We start from the raw sequence: 15522 nt of genomic DNA on the forward strand, positions 1-15522 counted from the left end.
GAGATGTTAAGAACACCAGGTGCTTTCTTCCACTTTTCCAGGAAAAATACCATTTTTAAAAGAATAGAGGGGGAAACCCTAGAGAATCCTGGCAGAAACGAAGAACATAAAATAAACAAACATGTTTGAATATTTGAATTAACAGTCTTAAGACAAGAGAGAAGCAATACAAAATGTTAGCAATACAAATACCAAAAACGGAATAAAATTTGCTTAACATGGCCAAATCACATCTTAGAAGTCTGAGTAATTCTCCCAGAAAAATGAAAGTGGGAAAAGGAACACACGATACTTCTCATAGACTGTTATGCTCCTTTTCTTCTTTCTTGTCCACGAAAGGGTAAGACAAGAGAGAAATATGAGTAAGAATCAGGTTTTTGGATGCTGTGATTTGCTTAATTTTTTATGGCCTTAGCTTGAGGGTTTCTGACTTATGTCTTCCTCCCCTTTTTGTTCTTAAGGAAATACCAGCTGGCAGTGGATGGCGATCTTTCCCTCTGTCTTCCTCCCTGCCTCCTCTTCCCATTCCTGCTTTGGACTTTAACTCTCACCAGAGCGATCATCTCCTCTCCCGTTTTCTTTACAATGAATCTATACTTTATAACTCTCCTGACCCTCGCTCCTCATGTCTTCATATTGCAGCTCTTCTCTCCTTCCATTATTCCCTTTTGTTCACCTGCCTGTGTACCACAACTGCTAGAACATATGGACAATGTTATAAGCAAACCGGCGCTTTTTCTCACAATACATTAATTATATTCCTCAGCTCTCCCCAAAGTCCCATCCAACTGTTATACATACATACTGCTTCATGTCACGTGAGATTAAGAGGCACAGAATTAGACCAACCACCATCTAATCTGGACTGTGCCTCACAGACAAGCTCCTCACATCACCTTGGGAGTAAACAATCAGGTCTCAAACACACCCACGTGTATTTGGCTTCTACGCTTTTTGGTCTAGTCACGATGCCTGTGTGCTTTCCGAGAGGACACTTTCACACACGAGGCTAGTCAAATGTTAGTTCTCAAACCCAAGAGAGAAGGAACTGAATGATTTCAGATTGAGAACAGTGGTCATGACAATTCATATCCCAGAAAAGGACAATCATACCTTTGTAATTGCAGTAAAAACCTTTTCCAGAATGGCATTTGGCTGGGCTATTTGTGGTCCATTGGCCTGAATGTTGAGGGCTATGGCACATGGTTTGGCTACAAATCTAAAAAAAAAAAAAAAGACACAAGTTATTCTCTCTATAGATGTTCTTAATGTCATCAGTTAAACATTACTCAACTGTCCCAATAAAGTGTCGATAGAATTTTATGGGTAGACATTGTCAACATTCATATGTCAGTACCTTTAAAGCAGATTTAACTTTTTTTTTCCTCCTTTAATCTCGCAGCAGTAACAGTAAAAAAAAAATCCTTTTAAAATATTGAAACCTCCTGATACTCAAGTTCTAATGAGACTGAACAGATAGAAAGACTATCAAATGACAAATATAAATCTGTGTGAGATACATAAACCAAAAAACCACGATTTTGAAATGACAATTTACATTCTTCTTACTAACAAGTCATGTTATATTTTTACTATAAGAAAGTGTTTACTAACCATCTGATTATACATACAGAAAGTATGCTTTTGATCAACCCTAGTCCAAAAATTCGCCATTTTTGTCTCTATGATCAAAGTGTGCTATGTTCAGACCCAATTCCTTAGGACGTCTTAAAATTCTCTATGCTTATTTGCTTCTTTCTCATAAACAATCATGAAAGGTGTCAAACAGCACGATGTCCCAGCCAAGCTGAAAAGTCTGAAATGGTTATAAGCATCAGCTACACCGTTTTTATTGTAAGCAAATGGTTATGTCAAGAAGAACAGGAAGACTTAGCTGCATTTCTGGCCGTGTTTGATGTATGAACGAGGCATGGGAGGGATGCAGGTAGAGGGCATGGAGCCCCAAAAGTATGATGATGTCTCTAAAACTTTTTTAAAAAGAAAAGCATTACAGTTGTTTTAGACTAAATGGTCCAGAAATAAGGTGCGATACATGTTCCTTTCTAGTAGTGACATTTAACTTTTTCTATAAATACAAATAATATAATAACATATGAAAGTATGATCCAAATTAATTTAATGTTGGCCAAAAGCAACTGATAAATATACAAAACAGGGGCTTCCCCAGTGGCGCAGTGGTTAAGAATCCGCCTGCCAATGCAGGGGACACGGGTTCGAGCTCTGGTCCGGGAAGATCCCACATGCCGCGGAGCAACTAAGCCCGTGCGCCACATCTACTGAAGCCCGCGCACCTAGAGCCCATGCTCCGCAACAAGAAGCCACCGCAATGAGAAGCCCGCACACCGCAATGAAGAGTAGCCCCCGCTCGCCACAACTAGAGAAAGCCCACGCATAACAACAAAGGCCCAACGCAGCCAAAAATAAATAAATAAAAACAAATAAATTAAAAATACATATATACAAAACAGATCATGAGTAATTCTTAGATGAGGCTTCTTTAATAATAATGAATGAGTTAAAGAACAGTAGACAAGGGAGGAATTTTTTTTAAGGGGGACTAATGATGTTTACATACATGGTAACACATAATATCCCACTGGGTTCTATTTCAAGTAAAAGACAAAAAAATGTATTCCAACAGGAGAATGGAGAACTATACGTGCAAGCCTAAACCAGGAAAGATACACACAGAAAATGCAATATAAATCCTGTTTCATTGGGCTCTCTGGCACGAAGTTAGGAAGAATAAACACCCTTTCCTAGTATGTATATCTAGAAACTGGAATTTTCCTAAACTTTTGCATTCTCAGTTCTTCGTAACATAAAATTTTCTAAAACATGTTACCTATGCCCCTACCTTCTTAAAGAGAAGTGTAGTATTTTTTTAAATAAGTTTGGGTCTTCACTGTGAACAGTAATCGTGGAGCTATGGATGTAGCTAGTGGAAAGAAATAAAGTTTGATGGGCAATGAGCAGAAGAATGTGCAGAACCTGTTCCCTTGACAAAGTTTCCTGCTTCATGGTTATCTGCCTCTTCATCATAAGGTATAATGCGGGGTGTGAAAACACATGAGATCAGCAAAAGTTTTTTTAAAAAGGTAAAAATTAGCTTGGTATAAAAGCCAAAATCAACACTTCCAATGGTTGCCTTCTACTCTTCCCTGTTGGATTTCTCCCCAGCCCTCCCTCGTCTTCCCAATTCCCACAACTTCTGAAACACTGCATTCAAATTCCCTTTCGGAATTTGGCATCATCATCCTTGGAACAACCTCCTGTTCTAGTACATGGTCTGCTTTCTTCTTCTAAAGAGCGAAGAGTCTAAATGCAAAGGCTGATCACGTCATCTCTGAATATGCCATGACAATGCCAGGCATACGCAGGAGAGGGTCAAGAAATCTGATCAACTGGCTATCTTCTGTAAATGTGTTTTCACTGTTGCCATCATTGTTGTGAGTACTGTGGACAAGTTAACAGACTATCGCTCTGTGTCCCACAACAATGCGTGGGCAGACGCTCGGAGAGTCAAGAAATTCACTCAACAGAATCTCTTCAAAACAACTTGCTCACCTTTGCTATCATCTCCCAGTAACATACAAAAGCATTCAAAAAGGTTCTTTTTTTTTAACATCTTTACTGGAGTATAATTGCTTTACAATGGTGTGTTAGTTTCTGCTTTACAACAAACTGACTCAGTTATATATATAGATATGTTCCCATATCTCTTCCCTCTTGCGTCTCCCTCCCTCCCACCCTCCCTATCCCACCCCTCCAGGCAGTCACAAAGCACTGAGCTGATGTCCCTGTGCTATGCGGTTCTTTTAGTATGTTATACAATATAAGGTTTTACACCTCACTCCTCCTCTTTTAAACTTCAAACCACTTTTTTGAAACTCTTCCCTAAATTTCCAGCACTAATAACAACAGCATCTTGAAGAAGGCATATCCCTTGGTCATCAAGCTTATGAAATTTTGATAATCAAAATTATCAAATATATATGATGCTCTGTAAACATATTTTTTAAGCAGTGTCTAAAGGATAGGTGGGAATTATCTCTGCTACTGTCTGGCTACAGAGCCTTAGTTAGCTTCAGAAATTAATCTCTCTGTGCCCGATGTCCTCATATGTAAAAAATTATAATAATTACATAGGTACATAAGTTGTGTGTATGTACAAACACACGTATATGTTAAAACACCATGTTACATGGTCTCTTTGTCTAAAATCTTTGACGGGAGCCATGTGTATGGTTTCCCACCACAGCATTTACACACCGTGACTCTCTGGGTCCAGCAACACACTAAGCTTCAGCTACATTGTGTCAAGCCATGTGCCTTCAATAAGCTCCGAAAGTACCAAGCGAAAAAGAAGAGACCAGAAACCAAGACAGGCAACTGAAAAACACAAGGGTCATCAGGTAGAGTAACCACTTACCTCAGTTTACCCTCACAGTCTGGTTGTCCCAGAATCATTATTAATGGTACCACCTTTACTGACAAAAGCATCCCTGCTTGCTATTCTGCCACAATAATTTAAGTGTTCCCCATTTGGGCAATAAATTAGCAAGCCCCATCATCAAGCCTCAGACCTGAGTCCACACCAGCAATGCCTTCAGGTTCTGAGCCCATCCACACCTGGCCTTCTCTCAGGACTCAAACCTCCCCAGCTCCCCCATCAATCTCCACGGCCCTATAGGGTGGTATGCCCACACTTATCACAGGAAGAGTTGCTATGTATATGTGTATCCCTCTTCCCTGTGTGTGTGGTCTCTTTCATGGAGGCTGGAATGACCTTAATGACACTTCCCATCTCCAGGGGACCCTAACACACCAACCCACTTACTCTCCCTCAACCAGATGAGGCAGGATTATCACCACCCGCACTTTGCAGAGAGGGTTAGAGAGGCAAGTATCCTCTGCCTCCAGGGCAAGGGAAGCAGAGGACAGGATACTTCTTTCCCAGGAAGGTCAATGTTATCATCAGCTCCCCATCTTAATTTACTGGCCAAGCTAAGTCCCCAGTTCTGAGGATTTGTGGAGCGGGGTGGGGTGTGAGGAGTGACAGACAAATTTAACAGAATTTATCTCAATGTAAAGGTTGAAGATTTCTACAGTTTAAATGGTCCATGATGGGTATGTACAATAAATCAAACCATTTCAATGCTTTGAAAGAAGTTACTATGCCATAGAATATTTTTATGAAATGCCTGGCATACTGTGGGCACTCAATGAATACCTAATCAATGAATGAACAAATCAGCTAAAATACAATGGCAGGTACCCGTCCTCTTTTTTTCATACCTGTCCTTTTTTTTTCCTTCTTTTTTTCAATACCCACATCTACTCAGGGTCCTCATTTGGGACTCAGAGGGTAGGAGACTGACCACTCAAACTCGAGAAGCTGTTTCTATCATTTCCATTGTCCCTACAACGTCATAGCAGCCCTACCAACCTCTCCCTAGGCATTCTCTTTTCAACTTATCTAGCACAGACAGCCAAACACTTAATTTCCAAGATTTAAAAAACTTCCTACTGTACAGCACAGGGAACTCTACCTAATGCACTGTGGTAACCTAAATGGGAGGGAAGTACAAAAGGGAGGGGATATCTGTATTCATATGGCTGACTCGTTCTGTTGTGCAGTGGAGGCTAACACGACATTGCAAAGCAACCAGACTCCAATAAAAATTAATTAAAAAAATATTTCACAAGAGAGGCAGAAAACATCAATTTCAAATCCCAAATGAGAGAAGAAAGAAGATATAATTTTTATCTTCCTAAAAGTATTATATGATATATATACATAATATATGATATATATCTTATGTAAGATTATATGAAAATAAAAATTTTATTTGTTTATTCTCCAAAGAATTTGTGTATCACTGCTGGCATTTTTTTTTTTTAAAGAGAGCATATTAGACACCAAATAAAACTCATGACAAAACTACTGTAATTTTAACACCTACTGTCATGGTCCATTAGAGAAACGCTGGATTTTTTTTTTTCTCCAGTGCTGGCTCTAACAGAAGTAAGGTCACAAAAACTGTCTTTCACAAGGGTTGTCGTAGGAGAGAGAGAAACAGAATGAGATAGACAGAGGGTGGGGTAGAGTACCTACAAATATAATAGTTGAAAGGGAATATGTACTTTTGAGCTTTGATGACTGCCTCTACCAGGAAATGCTCACCTAATTACTTTTTTAATCAAAGGCAGCAACACCATCTTCAAAAGATCAAACATCTATGAAGTACTTACATATAGTATAACATATTTGACAGTAAATATAAGGATGTAAGCTTTGAAAAATACTAGTCTCAATGTAAAAGCAGAGAAAACACCTAAAACATTCCTACTTTTTAGTTCTATTTAACATCATGTATTTGTATTATAAACATGAATTGAATGTCTCTACACAGAGCACCAAGGTACACTCTAGGCTGTGGTGTGCTTAAAGGTATACACAAAACATGAAGTGATTCTTGCACTCAAACACCTTTACACTATGGAAAAAGAGAGTGATCAAAAAAAAAATTGTTTACAGGGTACACGTCAGTTCTAATCACTTAATACTATGTAATCATCTTCAGTGGGGAGCATGGCCAGAGACTTAGTCCTTCCTGACTCCAGCATTTCCTACACTTGTCAAAGTAGCTGGATGGCTGTGGTGGTGGACACACAGACCTACACATGTGATAAAAACTGTACAGAATTAAATCACACGCACACAACGTACAACTGGGGAAATCTGTGTAAGCTTAACAGATTGTATCAATGTCAATATCCTGCTAGTGATGTCATACTATAGTTTTACAAAAGGTTACCATTGGGGGAAAGTAGGGAAGGGACCATGAGCTCTCAGTGTATTCTTTCTTACAACTGCATGTGAATCTACTGCTATCTCAGGCAAGATACTGATTAAAAAATACTTAAAAGAAGCATTCTGTTTTTGACATGGAGAAATGAGCTCCCAATAAATCAATTTTTCATCCTTAAAAACTCTGCAAAACACGCCAAGCCCCTAAAAACAAAACCAAACTACTTGAGGGCTCTGGAGATGGAATAAAATCAAGTAGACTTTGGAGGGGAGTAAAAAGCTGGAGCAGGAAACCAGCAGAGAACAAGCTCCCGTTTACTTATTTATATATTTAGTTTGCAGCTCAACTCTGAGATCAATCACAGCAGCAGATAAAGCTTTGACAGGAAAACACACTCTCTTGTCTAGCTGCAGGGACCAGGAAAGGAGCCTGGGGAAATCAGATAGTGGCTAGAGAACCACAAAAGAAAAAAGCCAACCTCTAATTCTGCATATAAATGAAGTTATGGCTGACCTCAAACCACATATGTACAAGGTAAACTGAGAGCAGGTAGGAGCTGAGGTTTAAAGAACTGAATGGAGATTGAAGCCATGGCCCACTGCAGGCCTGACAGGCTACAATTTGAATCTAACTGAGTAAATTGCTTGTTAACACAAGACATCTCAACACTCTTCAGAGCAATGCAAAAAAATCCAGAATCTCTACAACATAACTCTCACAATGTCCAGGATACAATCTAACATGTTGACAGAGAGCAAGGAAAATATGGCCCAATTTTAGGGGTAAAGACATGCAAAGACATTCAGTGAATCTGAAGATAGGGCAATGGAAATAATGCAATCTGAGAAAGAGAAAGAAAAAAAATGACAAAGTAAAGAAACACACACTGTGGAACAATTTCAAAAAGGCTAACATATGGGTAATTGGAGTTCCAGGAAAAAAGGAGGCAGACTGGGGAAGAAGAAGAAAATATTAGTACTAGAAAGAAATAATAGTCTATAACTTCCCAAGTCTGATAAAAGACATAAATATACAGATTTAAGAAGCTCAAGAATCCCCGAAATAGATAAGTTCCAAAAAAAGGAAAATCTAGACAAAATCACAGTCAAACTGATGGAAACCAAAGATAAAGAGAAAATATTTAAAGTCACCAACAAAATGGCACATTATACACAGGGAACAATAATTTGAAAAACAAAGGACTTCTTATCAGACATCACAGAGGTTCAATGACAGTGAAACAACACCTTTAAAGTGCTGGTAGCAAAATCAAAACCAAAAAAATTGTCATGCCAAAATTCTATGTCCAGCAAAATTTTTCTTCAAAGAATGAAGGTGACAGGAAAACAAAGGGAATTTGTCTACCACCAGATCCCCACTTCAATAATACTACAGAGAGTTCTTTAGGCTGAAAGGAAGCAAAATCAGAGGGAAGCTTAGATCTCAGGAAAAAATGAAGAACATCAGAAATGGCAATATATTGATAAATAAAAAGTACTTGGAAGGTCTCTGAAATTAATCACAACCAATTAATAACAGATTAAATACTTAAACCCAATTATGAGAAATAACATATGTCCCACCCGAGACTGTGCTGGAAAGAAACCTAAGTATGAACAAGTGAACATCCAAGAAAAAAGAAATGAACAGGGGGTGACTGATTCAATTCATTGCTTGACCACCAGCACCTCCACAGGCTCCAACATTAACCAGTTACGGGTGTGCCATGGCTACAGTCACAGAAAGTATTACAAACGTTAAACTTACGAGAACAGTATAGATTGGATATTGAAAGCTACGTGGGTGCATGTTTAGATACACATGGGTGCATGTGCCTGGGAGAGTAGGTGTATGTGTGGGACTGTGTATTCTACAATTCTAAGATAAAGCTGCTTCCACATTTAGTGGAAAGATGGCCAGGATGGAGACAGGAGACTGATATTTATTGATAGTTATTAAGTGTCAAGTGCTTTGCAATGTTTTATTCTTTTTTTTTTTTTAGTCCAACAACAACTCTTCGAAGTAAATTTTAGTCCCATTTTACAGAAATATAAACTAAATCTCAAAGAAGTTAAAGGATCTCCTCAAAATCTTAACACTTAAATAGTTTAGACAAGATTTAGGCCTGGTCAATCCTAACATAATCTATTAATAAAAACAACATTTTCTCCTTTTCCTAAAATAATAAAACTTGATTAAAAAGGCACTGTTAAAATAATGTGATATAGTCATACACCTTCACTCAGAAATCTCACTTTTAGGTATTTATCTAGGGAAATCTGTCAAACAGAAAAGAAAGCCATAAATGGAAAGATTTTCACGCACCATCATTTTATAATAGGGAAAATGGTAAACAGCTTAATGATTCACTAACAAATGACTCACTGAGTACCTATGATGAGTCAGCCCTGCTTTAAGTGTTGGGGATGCAGCAGTGAACAAAATTCCCTGCTTTTATGGAGTTTACATTCCAGTGGGGAAGAAGAGAGATGAAAAATAAAGTGATGCATGTGATGCAAGATAGTGAAAAGTACTGTAGAGAAAAAGAAAGCCTGCTAAGAAGGATGAGGTGGGGTTGCAATTTTCAACGGACTGGTCAGGGAAGGCTCCTGAGAAAGTGAGCAGATTCCTAAGAAGGTAAGGAAATCAAGTAGGAAGAGAAGTGGAGGAAGAACATTCTGGAAGGAACAGCAGCTAAGAGCAAAGGCCCAGAGAAAGGAGTATGCCTGAGATGTTGAAGACACAACCAGAGGGCCAATGAGGCTAGAGCAGAGTTAGGAAGAGCAAGAAGAGAAAGGTGGGGTCGGAGCAGCAAGGCAGCCACATCTTCGTACCTCGTGCACTACATGAAGGACTTCGGTTTTTACCATGAGTGAGGCAGGAAGCCACTGCAGGACTCTGAGAAGAAAACCTAAATGAGTGATTTATATTTAAACAGAATTACTGGCTCCTCTCCTGAGAACTGACTAAAGGGGAGCGAGAATGGGAGCAGCCAGGCCAACTGGGGGGTTGCTCCAGTTATCCTGGCGAGAGATGACAGTGGCCCAAAGGGAGTGGTGGCAAAAGAGGTGGTGAGCTGTGGTCAAGTCCTCAAACTATCTTGAATGCTGTGCTCACAGCATGCACTGGATTGAATGTGCGATGAGACGGGAAGAGAGGAATAAAGGATGCCGACTGGTCTTTGCCCTGAGCCCTTGGAAGGATAGAGTTAGTCTGGGGCTAGTAAGTGTGAGGTTAAGCTTATAAGCTATTAGGCTTATACGTGGAGATGCTAAGTAGGCAGTTGGATGGAGTCGTCTGGGGTTCAGGAGAGGTTTGGGCTAGAGATACAAATTTGGTGTCATCAACCTACAGATGCCACATAAAACCATAAGACTAATGAAATCATCTGGGCAGTGAGAATAAATAAATATTTCATACCCTTCGGGCTGATAATGCGACATATAGCCGAGGATTTGGAGAACAAGAATGCCAGAGAGAAAAAGATGGCGGAAGCAGGGGTCAGAGAGGAGAGAGGCTGGAAGATACTATGCTTCTGGTTTTGAAGGTGGAGGAAAGGCTACGAGCCAAGGAATGCAGGTGGCTTCCAGATGCTGGAAAAGCCATGTTAATTTTAAAAAGTGATAAGTAAAAAAAAAAACCTGATATCAAAACACTGTACCATTATCACTGTACCATTTGCCAAAAATTTTTAAATTTGATAAATTCCAATACTGGCAAGAGTAAGAAGAAACAGGTACTCTGGTAAACTCTTGGTGGGTGTCTAAACTGGTGCAATCTTTGAAAGGCAATTTACCAGTATTTAGCAAATTGTTGAACTGCCTAAGGCCTTGTGAGCATTACTAGTTATATTTCTCCTAGAAATTTACCCCCCAGATATACTGGCATTTTTTAAAATAAAGTTGATTGCGGTACTGCTTAAAATAACAAAAAAGACAGGAAACAGATATTAGAAGGAGCCACATGAAATACGGCACATCCATACAGTGGAATTCCATAAGACAGAATGAGGTAGATCTGCTATGCTTCAAGACATAATAGTCAATGCAGAAGGCAACATACAGCACAACAAGTATAATATCTCATTTGTGTACTTAAAAACAACACTGTTTTCAGGAAGAGCAGTGAGAAATCGTTAACAGTGATAATTTTGGGGGGTTAGGAAGCTTAATTTGCATTTTATACTTTTCTGTATTATTTAAGTTTGGTCATATGTATGCTTTATATTTATTTTAAAGGTAAACAACCTTTACATGTGTTCACTGAATATTTAATAACATGGAAAAAAGCTCAGAAACAAGAGGTACAATAATGTTTATATGCTGACTACTTCTCTATACATATAAATTTCTAACACATGAAAGAAGTTGAAGATGGGCTATTGCCAGATAATAGGATCGTGGCTTACTTTAACATTCTTTTTTATGCTTTCTTATGGTTTTCAACATCTTAAAATGAGGATGCAAACTTTTAACACCAAAAATAAAAAATAAACAGCTTTAAAAATAGAGATGAACTGAATGGTCTCTATGCCAGGTAAGACTCAAAACCTCAGTAACACCAAAACTGAACATGGAAAGCCCTACGACAGCCGCAATTCAGCTAATTCCATGGACCTCTTGAAGCAAAGGACTCCGCTGTGACTGAGACAAGGGAGAGAACAGTATGTAGAATAAAAATAAAATGCCATTTCAGTACCTTGTCAAGTAGAGAAAAGGATGAAGTTCAATGGCACACCAGAATATATGAAATGGCATGAAATCACTTCAAGAAAAATGTTACCAACATTAACTAAATACTCCAAGAGAGTTCTGAGATGCCTCCAGAAAATAATTGCTTCTGCCTGTGCCTGGAAATGCCATAGACCTTCTCTATTCCTTCATCTATATAATGAAAATCATAATTACACTCTGTTCATGTCGGGAAATATTTCTAAATCATTGGCATCTTGAGACTAACTGGAAAGGGACAGAGATAGGGGAAGATGGCATGCAGAGCAGCAGGCAGGCAGAAGACAATTCTCTCCTTGGGAAAAAATATGAATTTGTTTCTAGGTAGAGTAGAAAGGAAAATTCCTTTCGAGCAAACCCATATCCGAAGTGAATCTGCTCTGAGCTTGGAATGTTGGAAAGCTCTTTAACATTTCTGAACCCTAGTTACCACATTTTAAAAATGGAGCCAATAAAACCTACTTTGCAGAATGTGCGAAGACTGACAGTATTCAACATTTGGAAAATATTCAATAAGTGCTGGCTGGTCTTAAATTCTCACTACAAGGAGCATACATTTCACACATTAGGAGGACCTCTCGTCTGTGCTGCTCAGTAAGCTGTAGTGGGAAACTTATGGGAAAAACACAAGGATGGCAAAAATTCATGAAAGACCCAGAAAAGTTAAGAGCTTACTATGTCACCTGGTCCAGCCTCCTTTTTCCAAGCCAAACTTTCTCTCTAGAGAGATCATTCAAAAACTTCCTTCAAGCATGAAACCTCCCTGTACATTTCTTTGCAATTTCCTGTGAATCTATAATTATTTCAAAATAAAAAGTAGGGAAAAAAATCTTCCCTTGGTATCCTAGTTTAGTTTTTCATCACGTTTGACTCAAAATGTTCTTCCCGCATCATTCTTTCGAGCTGAAATATAAATCCATTTCCTCTTTTCTCAGCCCTCTGGAGAAATGGTACAGTCAATAACCTCCTCAAATATTTGAAAACACTGATGAAGTCATCCTGCATTCTTCTCTCCTCAAGAATAAACAGTGCAGATCCCACAAACCCTTCCTCATCCATCTTTTTCTGTCCTCACTTTAAATTTTTATTTTTTAGCATTTTAAGGGTTCTTTTCTGAATCTCACTGTATTCTTTTCTCTAAGGGTGTAGAAGAGACCCTTAGACAATGGCTGTTTTTATTAATAAATAATCATGGGAGAGACTTTGCTGTTGTTGTTGCTATTGTTAAAAAAAAATTCACAAGAGGCTTTCCAAAAATTACAGCTAAATCAGGAACAGCTGTAGTAAAAGGGACCCATCAGTCTAGCCTACTCCAATCTCATCAGAGGTGCAGATCAGAGACTAGAAAGACTGAGTGTCAGCAGCTGAGAGCTGATTTTTTTTTAACATCTTTATTGGAGTATAACTGTTTTACAATGGTGTGTTAGTTTCTGCTGTATAATAACAAAGTGAATCAGCTGTACATATACATATATCCCCATATCTCCTCCCTCTTGCATCTCCCGCCCACCCTCCCTATCCCACCCCAAGAAGTGAGATTCTTGGAAAGCCCAAGTTGACTTGAAAAATGTCAAAATTGTCTCCGCTTGCTATACATTTCCAGGATTCTGAAAAAATAAACAAAAACTCTGGACTTCGGATATTTCACCATGAGTTCAACTATTCAAGAAACATACAATCTAGCCATTAAAAGTGAAGTTCATAAAATTCAAAGAAATCGTGTCTTTCTCTTAAACAAAGGAAAATATACCCCTGCATTTTGCATAAAATAAGATGCAAAAGGTATTTAAGATATTTATTAGAAGAAAAACTATACAGCATATATTTATATACGAAAATACCTTGTAGTCAGGAAAGTCTTTAAGACATTATCACAGCATTAGGATGCTTATAAAATTACCATAGTGGTCAGTGAATCGCTGGGGAATACTGTACACGTATGAGGAAGGTTTTATTTTCAATCTGCTTTCCTTTGCACACTGAAAATGATGCCATCCGGACCTCTCAGTGAGGGATACAACGGTGCCCTCATAGCATTTGCCACTGTCAGCTATGCCTCTTAAACTTACCGAGTGCGACTGCGGCAACTCCATCTCTTACTGCTGCTTCCAGCACATAGAACAAGAGCTCTGCCAGAGTGCTTCAGAATTCCCTCTGACTGTCCCCCTCAGCACTGTTACAGACACCTTCCTTGTCACTGTCCTCATCCTGGCTCTGTGACGGGGTCTAGGCATCCCTAATCACTCATCTTCCTCAGATGACCAGCCGAGGAGAGCACAGGTGCAAGAAGCAAGTCTTCAAGGTCTGCTGACAGATTGTCTTACAGGACCTTGGTACTGGTAGATTTGTCTCGAAATCGGCCCTAAAGCTAAACGTTAGGTCTGGGAGAGTTCCAAGCCTTCCTGTAACGCATTAATCCTTTAATTCCTTACATTTGCCGGGTGCCTTGCAATTCACCAAGTGCTTTCACACTTTCCTCTCAGTCAATCTTCAAAGTATCTCCAAGGGATATGCAAGCAGATTTTCTTATCACTGTTTTACAAAAGAGGAGTTCGGTGTTTCAGTGACTTGAACTAAAAATTAAGGGGTAAAGGTGCATGCAATATAGACCCCTCTTACTCTACTCAAGAGCTGCACTCTCTAATATTTCTGTCTTTAGTTGGTTACACATGCTCACGGGTCTGTGAACATTTCCTTTGGCCCAGATATCAGAATCACAAGGACTGTCCACTGGTGCCTCAAAACCACAAGATTTGATCATCAATGAACCATGCCTGGTTTTATTTTACCCCTGGTCTACCGCTGAAGACTTCTGGGTGTGTGTGAAGGTAACGAAGACAGTGCCCTTGAGCCTAAGGGTGAATTAACAGTAATACAACGACTTTCAAAACAGAATTTCAAAATAGAGTGAGCAGTTCAGGAAGGAGAGTTTCATAAAGGTTTTCATTTGAGGTCATGATCTACCAATATGCCAGAATTCCCCCCAGAAGAATTCGACAGCCTAACACCAATTTTAACACCAACTACCTATCGTGTGCCTGTTTCACCAGCAAAGAAGACTGTAAAAAACAGACTGGACGCCACCATCGCACACTGACAGGAAGGGAGAAAGCAGACTTGACATCAGCAAAATCAGTTTTGTCTAAAAAATGGTATAAGTTGAATGATAATATACGTACTGCATTGATCACAGTGCCAGGTCAGAGCAGGTCCTCTGACTGGTCATCAGCCCCCAAAAGCCCCCACCCCAATATCTCTCAAAGACTCCTATGGCCTCAGCAAACTCCTTCCCATAGAGATCAAGCCTAACGACAGCACTGCAGTGTTTACTTGATCATCACGATAGTTTACTTTCATCCAAGGCTTCATACTTTTCATAAGTATTCTTACTCTCCTAACTTCACCTGACTCCGTAATTAGCATTAATGAAGATTTATAGGTGAGGGGCTTCCCTGGTGGTGCAGTGGTTAAGAATCCGCCTGCCAATGAAGGGGACACGGGTTCAAGCCCTCGTCTGGGAAGATCCCACATGCTGCGGAGCAACTAAGCCCGGGCGCCACAACTACTGAGCCTGCACTCTAGAGCCCACGAGCCACAACTACTGAGCCTGCGTGCCACAACTATTGAAGCCCGTGTGTCTAGAGCCCATGCTCCACAACAAGAGGAGCCACCGTGATGAGAAGCCCGCGCACCGCAACGAAGAGTAGCCCCCGCTCACCACAACTAGAGAAAGCCCGCACGCAGCAACGAAGACCCAACGCAGCCAAAAATAAATAAATAAATTTATTTTTAAAAAAAGATTCATAGGTGAGGAAACAGAGGCCCAGAAACAATGTCATCCCCAAACCTAGGGGCAAATCGGACTCTAGGATAGACAGCTTCTCTCAGTCGGCTGCCTTTTCCTATTCCTTTCTCATATTTAACATGCTGTCCCAGGATGGAATTGTGTGGGAGGA

General features: G+C 39.6%; 1 protein-coding gene across 4 annotated transcripts in view; it reads right to left on the reverse strand.

The window, feature by feature from the left end:
• CERS6 (ceramide synthase 6) overlaps positions 1-15522 on the reverse strand; it is a 322884-nt gene that overhangs the window by 233480 nt on the left and 73882 nt on the right. For all 4 annotated transcript variants that reach the window (XM_073807612.1, XM_019922828.3, XM_073807613.1 and 1 more), the window contains exon 2: positions 1114-1219. In XM_073807612.1, coding sequence (XP_073663713.1) covers positions 1114-1219 — 106 coding nt within the window. The remainder of the gene's footprint in view (positions 1-1113; positions 1220-15522) is intronic.

Source organism: Tursiops truncatus, chromosome 7 (genome assembly GCF_011762595.2).
Source record: "Tursiops truncatus isolate mTurTru1 chromosome 7, mTurTru1.mat.Y, whole genome shotgun sequence".
NCBI classification, from domain to species: Eukaryota; Metazoa; Chordata; class Mammalia; order Artiodactyla; family Delphinidae; genus Tursiops; species Tursiops truncatus.